Consider the following 15,415-nt stretch of genomic DNA (forward strand, 5'->3'; position numbering starts at 1 on the left):
TTTTATGTTGACAAGAGGAGAGGAAAGGGTTGTCAAAACATGACTATTCCCTGAAGCGTGAAATGATGGTCAAGAGTTGGTTCTATTCAATGAATATAACAAACTGACACATTTATGCTTGCTTTTATGTATTTATTATGCAAAATACAAATAATATATATTACACTATGGTACACTTCTGAATTCAGTTATTCTCTATTCTAAAGAAAGAAACCTTTCACCCTACAGGGTGAAAGGAATCCCACTCCATGAAAGTCAAAACCCTACTTTACCCTACATAAAGGGCATCGCACTTTATGATGAAGGTTATCACACTGCACAAAGAAACTACTACAAAGGCCATCATCCTATGCCATGAATGTTATCACTGTATATGTTAACAACATAGACCCTACATGATTAATTATTTGCTGTGTCTTTCATATTGATTGGCCAGTAATTATAATGGTTTTCAGAATAACCTGTTGGTATTAGCATGTCATATGTAATCAAACATTTGGATATGTTGTCTTTAAGTTGTAATCAAAGTCTGGGTTTCTAAAAGTGAATAATACAGAGCTTGCAAAAAGCAAGGCAAATGTCCAGCTCCCAGAATGCATTGCACAGTAATCTTTGTTGACATTACTGGACTAACTGCTTTCTTTTTCACGTAAAATTGAAATGATTACGTTATTTTTGGAAGTAGGACAACTGTGTGATGGAATGTAAATATATTGTGGTACGGTATGATCAGGTGACTGCATCAAGAAGGTGCAAGGGCTCTAATTACATTATTGGCAACCAGGTTTCAAGACCACTGTGCTTGTGTTAGTTGCATGGTACTACATATATATATATATACATGTTATCCACTGAATTCCCTAAACTCATACCTTGAACTACCCTGTAGATAGTCGTTCTCAATAGGCAGCCCACAGGCCAAATCTGGCAGATTTGAATCCAGCCCATCAAAATACCCAACATAAGGTGACATTTTTTATTCTGCCTGGCTCTTTGCTACAACTTATAATTTTCTCCGGTCCTCGTAGAGAATTATTTGAAAACTCCCCGTCAAAGCTATTGGCACCATAAAATTGCACAGCATCTAATGGTGCATAGTGAACCATCAGTTGAACCATCACATGATCTTCCTTAGGGCATACAGCTTCTTCAACAAGTCTCTTAACACTTTGTTCCAAAGTTTGAAAAGGTCTTCATGACTCCCTGTGATTATTTACCCTAGCATTTGGGTATTGGTCACTTAATGATTTCTTCAGCAAACCAAGTAATATGCCTTGATACAAAAGTTCAATGCACCCCACTAGTAACAATCACAAATTTTCCCACCACTTATCCTTAGAAAATCATCAAACAGATTCTGTACAGATTTGTTTCCAGAAGGACTCTGCTCAGACCAGCTGACCTTGGAAACACACCTGCAAAGTCTGGTCTAGTTTGACCTCAGATCCCTTGTACAGTGTGGTCACAGCCCCATAAGAGCTTTTGCTTCTTTGCCCTGTTTCATCAGACTTTCACTAGCATACTTCTCAAATAATTCCATCTTCTTTCTCCTCAAGAGAGCTTCTTCGACCTGCAGAGCAAAGTGTATAGATAATGCATGATGGTACAAAGAAACAAATTGCTACTTTTCTCCAAGATTTTGTATAGAAGTAGAAAGGGCAAGTAATTACTGAACACACAATAAGGTCACACACTGTAAACCATGGGTGCATTTCAGCAGCCATGAACAACTCTTCCCCCCTATCTTCCTCACTTCCTGTGCTGCCACCCATCCTTCGTTGATGGACTATGAGTAAGAAATTTACTTTTTTTTGCAAAACAGAAACCCCATAGAACCACTAATTGATAACCATCTGATCTGTTCAAGGGTTTCCAAGACACAAGACGATAACTTTAAACAAGCAAACGAACAACCGTCTCGGGAGCAATACAAAATCCTTGATATGAAAATAAATATTTAATTCCAAATCAAGTTTGATTCCTTTACCTCCTTCTGAGACGGGACTGGTACATGAGCGACGTATCTCTCCTGGCCCTCTGTTGTGTCCATTGCATCACTATCCTCGTCTTCTTCCTCAGACTAAGTGGAAGTCAACGGAAAAGTAAAAGATATAGAAGTAAAGATATAGAAACTGGTGTCTTAATTTAACTTAACACAACTAATGGCAACTTTCATATGATATAATATATATAAGAAATATATCATTGCAATTCGTCTAAGGCTGATGTGCTACAGAAAGAAAAGTTCAACATATGAATAAACAGTACACTGGCAAAATAGAAGACAATTTAGACCTTGACAGCCAGATGTTGTCATGTCTGCAAGACATTTTATTATCAGAGAATTACTGCTACTTACCCCAGAATCTGGGGCAACAGCATAAATGTCTTCTTCCTCATCTCTCTTCTCCTGTGATGTGGAGGAAACATCATCTGATAACAGTCCTGCCTCTTTCTTGCTCCTCCAATCCCCTACAGCATCGGCTATGACTGGGAGGAAAATCAATGAGACGTAGCTTTATATTGAATCATACACTGAAAACTGGACGAGATCATTCTACATGCTACTATTCAGTCATGGGTTTATACACTGAAAACTGGACAAGATCATTCTACATGCTTCTACTCAGTCATGTGTTAAGTCTTTCATGGATAAACTAACATCTACTCAGTTCTCTAGTTCAAGTCCTTCATGGATACACTACCATCTACACAGCTCTCCAAGTCCTTCATGGATACACTAACATCTACACAGTTCTCTAGTTTTACGTCCTTCATTGATACACTACCATCTACACAGTTCTCTAGTTTTACATCCTTTATTGATACACTAACATCTACACAGTTCTCTAGTTTTACGTCCTTCATTGATACACTACCATCTACACAGTTCTCTAGTTTTACATCCTTTATTGGTACACTAACATCTACACAGTTCTCTAGTTTTAAGTCCTTCATTGATACACTACCATCTACACAGTTCTCTAGTTTCAAGTCCTTCATTGATACACTACCATCTACACAGTTCTCTAGTTTTACATCCTTTATTGATACACTAACATCTACACAGTTCTCTAGTTTCAAGTCCTTCATGGATACACTAACATCTACACAGTTCTCTAGTTTTAAGTCCTTCATTGATACACTACCATCTACACAGTTCTCTAGTTTGAAGACCTTCATAGATACACTACCATCTACACAGTTCTCTAGTTTTACATCCTTTATTGATACACTAACATCTACACAGTTCTCTAGTTTTAAGTCCTTCATTGATACACTAACATCTACACAGTTCTCTAGTTTGAAGACCTTCATAGATACACTACCATCTACACAGTTCTCTAGTTTTACATCCTTTATTGATACACTACCAACTACACAGTTCTCTAATTTAAGTCCTTCATGGATACACTACCATCTACACAGTTCTCTAGTTTAAGTCCTTCATGGATACACTACCATCTACACAGTTCTCCAGTTTCTAGTTCCTTCATGGATACACTACCATCTACACAGTTCTCTAGTTTCAAGTCCTTCATGGATACACTACCATCTACACAGTTCTCTAGTTTAACTCCTTCATGGATACACTAACATCTACACAGTTCTCTAGTTTGAAGTCCTTCATGGATACACTAACATCTACACAGTTCTCTAGTTTGAAGTCCTTCATGGATACACTACCATCTACACAGTTCTCTAGTTTTACATCCTTTATTGATACACTAACATCTACACAGTTCTCTAGTTTTACATCCTTTATTGATACACTAACATCTACACAGTTCTCTAGTTTCAAGTCCTTCATAGATACACTAACATCTACACAGTTCTCTAGTTTTAAGTCCTTCATTGATACACTACCATCTACACAGTTCTCTAGTTTGAAGACCTTCATAGATACACTACCATCTACACAGTTCTCTAGTTTTACATCCTTTATTGATACACTAACATCTACACAGTTCTCTAGTTTTAAGTCCTTCATTGATACACTAACATCTACACAGTTCTCTAGTTTGAAGACCTTCATAGATACACTACCATCTACACAGTTCTCTAGTTTTACATCCTTTATTGATACACTACCAACTACACAGTTCTCTAATTTAAGTCCTTCATGGATACACTACCATCTACACAGTTCTCTAGTTTAAGTCCTTCATGGATACACTACCATCTACACAGTTCTCCAGTTTCTAGTTCCTTCATGGATACACTACCATCTACACAGTTCTCTAGTTTCAAGTCCTTCATGGATACACTACCATCTACACAGTTCTCTAGTTTAACTCCTTCATGGATACACTAACATCTACACAGTTCTCTAGTTTGAAGTCCTTCATGGATACACTAACATCTACACAGTTCTCTAGTTTGAAGTCCTTCATGGATACACTACCATCTACACAGTTCTCTAGTTTTACATCCTTTATTGATACACTAACATCTACACAGTTCTCTAGTTTTAAGTCCTTCATTGATACACTACCATCTACACAGTTCTCTAGTTTCAAGTCCTTCATGGATACACTAACATCTACACAGTTCTCTAGTTTTAAGTCCTTCATGGATACACTAACATCTACACAGTTCTCTAGTTTTAAGTCCTTCATGGATACACTACCATCTACACAGTTCTCTAGTTTAACTCCTTCATGGATACACTAACATCTACACAGTTCTCTAGTTTGAAGTCCTTCATGGATACACTAACATCTACACAGTTCTCTAGTTTGAAGTCCTTCATGGATACACTAACATCTACACAGTTCTCTAGTTTGAAGTCCTTCATGGATACACTAACATCTACACAGTTCTCTAGTTTTAAGTCCTTCATGGATACACTACCATCTACACAGTTCTCTAGTTTAACTCCTTCATGGATACACTAACATCTACACAGTTCTCTAGTTTGAAGTCCTTCATGGATACACTAACATCTACACAGTTCTCTAGTTTGAAGTCCTTCATGGATACACTAACATCTACACAGTTCTCATAGCAACTACTTGCATTTTGTTTCTGCACTTTTCACATCTCCCCCTTCCCCACCCTGCCCCCCTGGACCCTTTTGCCACCTCAACAAGATACTTACTTTGTTTTTCATGATCCACCTCAAGTGGAACTAAGACGCCATCATCTTCGTCTCTGTAACCATAGTAATCTGCATCAATACGCTTCATCATCTCTGCTCTTGTTTTTCTTGCTGGAAGTGTGGCTGCTCAAAAAGACAAAAGGAAGAATGTACTTATCACCAGTGATTAGATTCAAAAACCAGACTAGACACTGACACAAACGACTACAAAATCACCACAGACGTTACATTACAAATACGACTATATATTCAGAATCCAAAATCTTCATAATTCTTACGTTCTTGTTCAAACAGTTCTCTAACCCCGGGAAGATCCTTTGCAGCGCCAAAATATTTATAACCTCTGTTCCCCGGAACCTCCTTGCCTTCACTGTCCAACATCTTTGGTCCAACTTTCTGTAAAAGCAAAAATGAATAGATTGCATCACACATAATGGTATTAACATTGCATTGGCAAATGAGCATGCCTTGAAAAGGAGACAACTTTTAGCTGAGACAAAATTGAACATTTCTTTTTGCTTAAATGCATGTCATTTCAAATTTTTATTTTTGGAAAAGCTGCTTGGTTGTTTCAATACTGAGAGTATATTTATTTGTACAACTGAAAGAACGTCCATTGCTGACAATTCTTTCATGTAACAAATGTTACAATTTTTTTTAAAAATGGGCAATAATCTAGAGCCTTTTAAAAGTTTTCTTATGCCTTTGCAATTGAAATCATCATCAGGATATCATAGCCAGGACATAAATGGTCTCTCATGTTCAAACTTCAACATTCATTATTTTACTAATACCATCAAATCAGTTTGTTCACTGAGACATAATTTTATAATTTACTAATCTTTACCTCTTTTTAGCAATTGTTAACAAGACAAATTTTGGAAGCTACATTGTTGACTTTCAATCAATATAAATAAAGTGTTCATAGCAGTAACATAGTAAGAACACAACAGGAGAAAATTATTAAGGAACACAAAGGAAAATTATACCTGATAATCTGGTCCTCCTAACTCAACAACCCTTGCCTCCCAATGTCCTTTCTCTCGTAGGAGTTTGTTGATTTCGTCATTTAAATCTCTGATCTTGAATTCACCTAGGCCGGCTGTATAGCAATGATGAAAGATAGACAGGTTACTTACATTTAATTCTGAGAATCTGGATAAAGCTAGCACAGATGTTAGTTTTATGGCATAAGCATGGATCGATTGTTATTTACCTTTAACAATTACAATTTCACACCAACAAAATAATATATGTTGTGTATTAACTTTGCGTTACTGTTTTCTTGCCTTCAAAAATATACTAAACAGGATTGGATCGCAAGGTATAAGATGTGCCTCTCAATCTTATTGACTCTTGCACTTATCTGTAATATTATATTTTGCAATTTTAAACAAATTCTTTCTAAAATTTCATATACCAATTTCCAATCTGCTGGAACAAGCTAACAACAGTTCTAAATATATCACTTATATCCACATGACATATGAGGCATCAATACTTCTTAACTTTTTTGATAGTGAACTGTTTCATAATCTTTTCCATTTCTGTGAGATATATACTCATAATTAGACATATATAATTATGCTTTGTACTGGACCATTAAGGCTGTTCCATCATGTATTTTACAAATTTGCATTATATCATGTAGTTTTGTGCAGAACATGATTGTAATGTCAGATCAAACATCCAAGTATTTTTATTTCACCAAACTGAATGCCACAAATAAATCAACCTTTAGCTTCAACTTTGCAATAAAGAGTACACAGAGATGTTGCTCTCAGAGATGATTTCTTGACAACATTCAATGCTACAGAAAAGAAAAAATCCATTGGTATGACATCAGAACAGTAATATCACAAAGATGTATTCCATTTTGTTTTCAGAAAATCATTAATGTTCATTAAAACATGAGAATGTTACAACTCCAACATGTACCCTCACAGGTTAGTTAGACCACTTTTCCTTCTCTTTTTGACACAAAAGAAAATACAAGAGAAAATGAAACAAATAATACTATCATAAAACACTTACCATTCTGGATTTGGGACACTCTTCTAGAAACCTCACCAATGATTTGCCTTCTCCATCTCTCAGCTTTCCTCAGACTATTCTCTTCTGAAGCCAGAAATGGTCTTCTTTCTTTCTCTACCGTTTCTCCCAGCTGTGATGCACGAAAACGTGCCAAAGTGGTCCTGCGGAAGGTATTGGTTTTATGTCATTTAATAGTCATACTTTGTCATTTTTCTTGTGATGTAACCTTACCTTTATCACTGCCTCAAATTACAATACTTTATTTAACAATATTTTCACGCACTGTCACTTGTTGTTTTAATTAGCAATCAATAACCTGTCTTTTGTAAGTTGTAATGTAATAGTTGAAAGGATCGGCCTATCAAATCTTTGACTTCCATTGTTTAAGTAATCATTCAGATGAATTTACAAAAATGTTAATGTCAGGAATTAGTTATGGTAAACTTGTACTAAATACACAGAAAACGCTTTCCCTATAGTGAGTTGCCAATCTAGCTACTCCAGTCAGTACAGATAGACAGACTGTCTATAGTAACAATCTTTCAACCTGGCTGATCTTACACTTACACTACTATAACTTACATTTACAAGGCATAACTGCAATTTCATTACCATATGAATAAAGCCTAGGTACCCTTCAATAACAATGTTCTTTTTTCTTAACAACCTCAATCTTCAACAAACAAAGCAGAGAGACAACCCTCAGCTCAGACCCTTGTTCCTCCTTTCTGCAGATACAATATGGTAATCTTACTAACCCCCAAGTAAAACAGTTAAGCCTACCCAACTGAAGTGTGAACTACCATGTGCACACATGTGTCGCGCAACCGGTATTCGTTTTAACTACAAAAAAAATAGAGACTACGCAATCGATCTATCCTAGTTTGAATAAGTAAAACATCTTACATTGCCTTCTCTGAGTTTCTTGCCATGATGTAGATCTTTTTTATACACTTTTAGCAAAATATTAGTATGTCTATCCCGATATTCTTGTATAAGTTGATGGTCTTTCAAACTCAAACTACCGCGGAACGGTTTTGAGTAACATTCGTTTCGCGATCGATCGAGTTGAAGCTGGCGGACAATAGTGGCAACCAATAGTAGCGGACAATAGCAACGGACAATAAGCAGTAGCAGCGCACAATATGTAATCATAAAAGACTACGGTAGTTTATAAGTGCCAGAATTGAAATTGTAGAGGCCACAGTTCAGCAGGTTTATCGAATGCAATTTTGAGACCCCTTTTTGACAAACAGAAATATTGTAACGTGATAACATGGGGGAAAGGGGAGGATTCGGATAGAGGGGACACTTTCAACTTCCCCTCTTCTGGTATCCCAGAGAGTGAGCCCAGCTGAGTAATTAAATGCGATTTCGATATACTTTTTGCAAAGCAATATTATAACGCAATAACATGGGAACGCATGGTGTCTTCGAATAGAGAGGGGTCACTCTCTAGGCTAATGAACATTTTCAGCTGCCCGTGGCGTATTGTTGTGGCGGGCGCAGCAGACCCGGCATGTGGGATATCGGGGTTTATAAATGCTATTTAAAGACAATTTTTTTGAAAAAGCCATAAACATTGTAACGCGATAACATGGTGCTTTCAAGTTTTAAGGAGGATTACTGTTTACTACCCTCTTCCGCTAAAATTGTCGCAACGGGCGTAAGAGGGCCCAAGGTCCAAGTGGGGTTATTAAATGCGAATTTAATATTCTTTTTTTGGCAAACAAATCTAAACAGTAAAGGTACGTATAACATAGGTAGGTAGGTATAACATGCGAAGTAGAAGGGTCCTCAGCCACTGCACTTCTTCCGCTACCCCGAGAGCAAATGATCTTAGTAGGCGTCAGAGGGCCCAGATAAGTGGGCCCAGCGGGTCGACTAAATTCGATATTTAGAGGCTCTTTTAGCAAACAATACTTCATTGTCAAGGTATCCTATGAGGGTTTTTGGAGTAGAAGGGGACACCCTCTATTTAGTCTATACCCCTCTTCCGTTAACCCGGAGGCACGATGTTGTAGCGGGAGCCAGAGGGCCCAGAAATTAGACTAAGAGTAATTAATTTAAATGTGATTTTGAGAAGCCTGTTTGGCAAACAAATAATCGTTGCAACGGCATACAATGAGCGGTTTTCAAGTAGCGGCCGTCAACTTTTGTACCCTCTTTCGCTATCCCGGGGGTAATGTGTCTTAATGGACATCAGAGGCCCAGAAAGAGGGGTCAGCGGTGTAATTAAAACACAAATTCTGAAATTTTTTAAGCAAAGAAATTTTAATAGTAACGGTACGTATAAAATTGGCAGGCAGAACCCCGAAGCTGTGGCCTGCGAGGTAATTATACGTAATTTTCAGAGGCCTCTTTGCCTCGGGGGAAGGGGTGTGCGTGTGTATAAAGTTGTTGAAGGGGTGGTGGTTTATCTGGAGAGACAAATTTCCCTACATGTCGGCAAGACTATGAAATCTAAAAGGGTGTGAGCGTTACACGCCAACAATAGTTATATTTTAGGTCTATGGGAAAAAGAAATATATAAAGATTATAACATCAAGAATAATGAACGTGCGCCTGACCGCCCATGTAAAAAAACGTAGAGTATACTTTCATGAATATACCTCTCTTTAGTTTTTATTTGTTTCTTTCTTTTATCTTCATTTATATACAATGGGAAAGGAAGTCTCCTATGAAGTCTCCTATTGAAAATAATATAACCTTATTTTCTGTTTTATATTGCTTCTTTTATTAGGGTTCTTTAAATTGATTTAACCATTACAGCTTCTTCCGACAGAATCACAAAGAAATAAATAAAACGAGATATAATAAGACATATGAACTTATTAATCAACCTGGTCTTTTGTAAGAAAAATTGTGATAAATTACAAAATGTTTCGATAATGAAGCGATTGCTTTAAAAATGTGTCAATAACACTACCCTGGTTTGGCGGTTAAATATAGAAGTATGGTATGCTGTATAACGTATTCGTTTACAATATTTCTAAATCACCAACAATATGAAGGGGGAGGAGGAGCAGAAAAGCCCGAATTGTCGGGTACCTTAGCCCCCCCCCCCCATATATCAGGGACCTTAGCCACCTCAGTCGGGGAAATCATGGCACCACTGCTGCCTCTAATACCCTACCCCGGACGATGGTCACAAAACGTGAAATTTCTAAAAAGAGTCCAGCCACCCGGTCACAATATCTTCCTACGAAACTTTTTCTAACATAATTCTGGGCGCCATATTTTGCCCTTTGTGGCAGTCAGATATATAAATAAATTCTCAAAGCGGAGGAGTAACCTCCTTCCCTTAGACCCTAAACGTATAAACATTGCAATACAACTTCAGTTCCCCGCCCCTGGCTCCCTACGCGCCGGTTTCAGGCGCCTCTGCACAAATAATGAACACGCTCCTGGGTGGGGTGAATAATCGTTGCTACAACCCTTTACCCCTATGAGCTATACCGTTAAAGATAAATCAACTTCTAAATATATAAAAAGTAAGCCGTCATCATATGTTTCTACCGATGAGACCGTTAGAAGATTAAATACATTTCTGAATACATGCCTATGTCATTTCGTGAAATTATTTAGGCATATGAAGTCACAGTAACCTCTCTGATTTGTAATCACTGTCAACGACCTGTCAAATTTCAGAAAATAACACTTTAAAGATTATTAATAGATTAGTAGATTATTAACAATCCTCATGGTTTGTAATCACGTTGTAAATAAGTGATTTTGTTGTTACTCTAATAGAATAGAAACTGCAATACTTCAGTTGATATTGATTATAAAATTCTTGTGATCCAGTGGTAATTATTATTGTTTCGTTACTTCCGTATATCACCATGTCTTCATAGTAAAAATAAATTATATTCCTTTATATTTGCCCAGACGTCTTGCAGACAGTTCCTGCAGAATGAAACACCGATATTTATTTACAGATTCTTCATCAAGTGCCTGTATTGGCTCTCCATTAGCTACGCATGTAGCAAAATATAAGAGAAACACTCCGCAATTTTGCCCGTCGGATTGTTGTGGGCAAGATACGAATGAAATTTGCCAATCATTAAAATCCATTTCTTTTCTGAACGCTGAAAAGAAGTGCAGTGACGCTACCAAAAGTAAATCTTTTACCCTCTTTTCCATATGTCTTTCAAAGCTGTTCAGGGAATCTAGAACGTCAACTTGTTTTTTATTAGGATGCAAAATAAACATATTCCAATGAATTCCCTGACAGTTGTTTGGAATAAATACCATGTCAACTCCGATGAACCAATTACATTTCTTGAGGCCTGTTAACGATGCCTCTCTGACCAGTGCCTCTTGCGTGATGTCCAAATGCTGTCGCATTATGATTCCAACATGACTAGAACAAAATGCAATATTTCTTGATTTTAACGGTAAAACACCTCGAATATATGCTTCAATGATTGAATCGGTTAACCATTCACCGTTCACGAGTCTCTGTCTATCATATATATGCAGTAACTGTAACACCCTCAATAATCCAGTCATCTGTTCCAAGAGTCAGATTAGATTGCCAACAATTCGATAAAGTAAAATTAGGCTTAGTACACTGTGACACCAAATATAAAAGTGGAGAATATTTTACCCTTTGAACATGGACAGAATCAACATCATATGTCAGAGGTGTATCTCCATACTTCTTAAACACAATAACCGAAGGTGAGTTGGTAATTATTTCTTTACTTTTAGAAATGTTAACCCTTTCAGTATCATAGCAATCACCTAAGTATATTAGATATACAGCCTTATAAAATCTAGTTCGGCTAAACTGATGGGTTACCGGTGAACTCTCCATAAGGGCCAATAACTTCGGAAAACACTCCTGCCTGACTGATTGGTTTTCTACTAGGATTATTTCTGGCGTTAACATAACTTTACTTGCACAATTTGATTTTGTGCAAGAGCAACTTACCAACCTATTCTCGTTACACAAATGATCAACTTCATTTGTCATATCAATTAAGGACCTATTTTCATTTGAGCATTTCTTTACACTTGTGAAGGTAAATACACATTTAACCTTTTGAATACAACCAACATGAACTTTACAGGAATGACAATTACTCGTTCTAGCTATAGTACATAACGCACGTTCTCCAAATTTATCAAGTATTTCAGACTTCATTGATTTGTAAGCTTGTTCACGTCTGGATTCCTCTGAAGAAATCGGTGGTTTGTGAAATGTTAGATGCTGATGAGTTGGTTCGCTTCGAGGGCTTGATTCAAGTTTTGTTTCTGGAAATGAAGAACTTTGAGTTAAACTTTCTTCATTGTGATCTGGTTTGGAATCATCAGAAGGATTATTTGGTGCTATGATCTGCTCCTCGGTTTCTCTAGAGTAAAACAAAATGTACGCATTTTTTTCTGTAAAGTCTTTACTCCATGAATACCCTCTGGTGTCGTCGACGACAATAAAAGAGTTATCGTCACATCTGCACACTGCTGTAAAATGGCCAGCTACAGTTGAATGTCCGGCGTGCTGAATTACCGATTGTAATCTATAATGCGCAGATTTGGTACTTTCAGATGTCAGATTAAGCTCTTCGTCGATTGGAACTGGATGGGAAATTTTCACATTCTGTCCGTATTGGTCGTACCGTGTGAGGACCACCACCAACAATCTCGGTAAAGAGATAACACTCTTACAATTGGTAAATAATCTCTCGGAGCCGTTGCAATGATCACTATGACAGATCATTCCTTCAATGACCTCATCTTCAAAGTGTCGTTTCAGACGTGATGATATAGATGTAATATTTTTATCCCATATATCCATATTTAGATAAACGTTTGACAAACAATCACTGCTGACAATGGGCGTGTCGCAGGTCTGACATGTAAATTTGTTTCTTAATGTTATCTGTATTGGATTATGTCCACATGCTCGGAACATTGGTACAATTGCTCTTGTAATAAATTCTAGTGGGTCACACTGTGTATTAAAGCTTAAACCAACAAACCGGCTACAGAGGTTGAGAACACCAGCAAGTTTCTGAGATGTAAGATTTGGTGTTTTATTGATGATGTGTTTCGATATATTGATAATCCTTCTCTGCAAAAGTGAGAGAATGTCTTCAAAGTTGGTGGGCAATGTAGTTACGAAATCTTGAAATGGGACACACCTTGCCAAGCATTGCATCGTTGAATTGAACCAGCAGTTATTGTTGGCGTTCTCCATTTTAGTGAAATTAACCTTCAAAATGTTTCTCTTATCTCGTATAGGAACACCTCTAGATTTATATTGCCTTGATGTAGACTTTCGTTTGTTTGGAGGTTTGGTTTGTGTATGTACCCTCCCTGAAATAGATTGCAGAGGATTTTTTGACGGAATGACACATTTCTTGGTAACGGCTTTTAGTGGTTCCTGATTAACAGGTGTTGCTTCCCATTTTTGACGATCTACAGTGTTTGTCTTTTGTCGTATGTTTGGTGTCTCGTCGGTTGCTACGAAGTTTTGAGTTACGGTTGTCTCCATGAATAAACCTTGCTCACTTGGCCTTTGAAATGGTGACTTGATATTTCTGGGGGTTTTCTTTGCCCACTCTTCCTTTATAGTGATTAGATTTTTGGGCTTTGTTCGTCGTCTGTTTAGAATGAGAGTGTCACGAAATTTCCTCTCGAGTCCAACTATATCTTGTGTGTAGACAGTCAAAAATTCATCCAGGCGGTTATATCGCTTACCCGACAATTGGTTATGTTTTAAAACCCCCATACGTTCTTCTGATATTCCTATTGTACGGGATGCTGTTGTGGGCTGTATATGTTTCAGACGTTTATTTGTATCTGCAGTGCAGTGTCGTGTAAGATCTCCGAGCAGTAGTCCCGACCAAAAGGGAGATGATGGTAGCAAAGTATGAACAATTTGATTGAAGAAGCTAATCGATCTATGTCTATTTCTTTCCCGTCCTTCTTTGGATTTTCCGGTCTCCTCTGATTCAATAATTTTCTCCGCTTCGTTAATTATCGACTTATAATGACTAGTAAAAGGTGACCCTCGTCTCGACATGTATTCCTCTTCAGAATTTTGAAAAGACGTGTCTTCATTTTCCAGTCGTTCTTCTAAATTGTGTTCCATATCAAATTGTTCAGATTCTCTGCCTAGATTTTTCATTCTGATTTCGAGGGCGTTCATGGCAGATTTCAAACTCTTTGTAACAAACGGTGATAATAATATAATGATAATGTCCTTCAATGCAGATGAAAAATATGGCAAAGTCGAACTATTAAGAAGAATACTGATCATATACATGCCTAGTCTATAATACTTCGTAAAGTGCTTCTTAACAATTCTTTTACCGTTATTCATTAGGTGACTGGTGCATGCGTGAGGAATGGTCTTGTTAAGATCTTCTTGATCAGCTTGGCCGGTTACGATTTTCCACGCCCTAGCGTAGAATCGGTCGATGTTTTCGCCATTAAATACGAACAGCGAAGCTAGTAGAAACACCCAAGCTCTGTCACTATTAATTTGTTTTGGGACACTCATTCTGTTATGCCCAAATGTTTTCTTCTCATGGTGTCTGAATACCATTAACCAATTTATAATTGTAGGTAATGAGTGGTCGTCACTTATTAAAATAGTTACAGGTAGGGTCGTCTGTCCAGATACAATATTCCTCACTGATAATTCGTAATATAAGAGTCTTTTATTTGTCAAGGTAGACTGTATACAGCTACCAGTGGCATCCCAGAAGACTACATTACTACTACAAATATCATGCCATGCTCTCAGTCCACCCTCAGTAAAGCAAATGATATACAGTGGCGTGACAGATATGTGCTGTACATATCCTCGAATAGATGTGTCCTTATTTATTTCTTCTTTTTGTTTCTTCATTAAGCCGAGCAGGCTCTTTAATTCCTCCGAATCCATCCGGTCATGTGATCGGGATTCGCTGGAGATTTTTTGTAAAACATGGTGTGTCTCTCCAATACCGTCCCTATTTCCAGATTCGTAAATAGCTCCTTGCAAGCTTGATAACTTACTTATCTGCATTTTCATCGGTTTTAACGAACCCATCGAAAATTTGTGGTATAAGTCTTTTCTTTCAGCCCGTCGAATAAATCGAGCTTTGATATCATCTTTGGCGTGTTGGACTTTGCCGGAATAGGTTAATTTTCCATCCAGTCCCTTGAATACCACAAATTTTAAGGCGCAATTGCAATCATCAAACTGGCAAGTGGCTGTCGTCGAGAACGCCGGTTGACGTCTTTTACGAAATGTTGCCATACTAACCCGGTGGCTGCTGAACT

General features: G+C 37.5%; 1 protein-coding gene across 1 annotated transcript; it reads right to left on the reverse strand.

The window, feature by feature from the left end:
• Window positions 1–111: 111 nt before the first annotated feature.
• LOC139962017 (pre-mRNA-splicing factor ISY1 homolog) lies at window positions 112–8,200 on the reverse strand. The gene is made up of 8 exons (XM_071961828.1): window positions 8,042–8,200; window positions 7,136–7,296; window positions 6,091–6,203; window positions 5,380–5,497; window positions 5,102–5,224; window positions 2,360–2,490; window positions 1,988–2,080; window positions 112–1,570 (listed from the first exon to the last, which is right to left on the reverse strand). The coding sequence occupies exons 1-8, from the start codon at window positions 8,065–8,067 to the stop codon at window positions 1,463–1,465; spliced, it is 873 nt and encodes a 290-aa protein (XP_071817929.1). The 5' UTR covers window positions 8,068–8,200; the 3' UTR covers window positions 112–1,462.
• Between the last annotated feature and the right edge of the window lie 7,215 nt (window positions 8,201–15,415).

This window comes from Apostichopus japonicus, chromosome 20, assembly GCF_037975245.1.
Source record: "Apostichopus japonicus isolate 1M-3 chromosome 20, ASM3797524v1, whole genome shotgun sequence".
NCBI lineage: Eukaryota > Metazoa > Echinodermata > Holothuroidea > Aspidochirotida > Stichopodidae > Apostichopus > Apostichopus japonicus.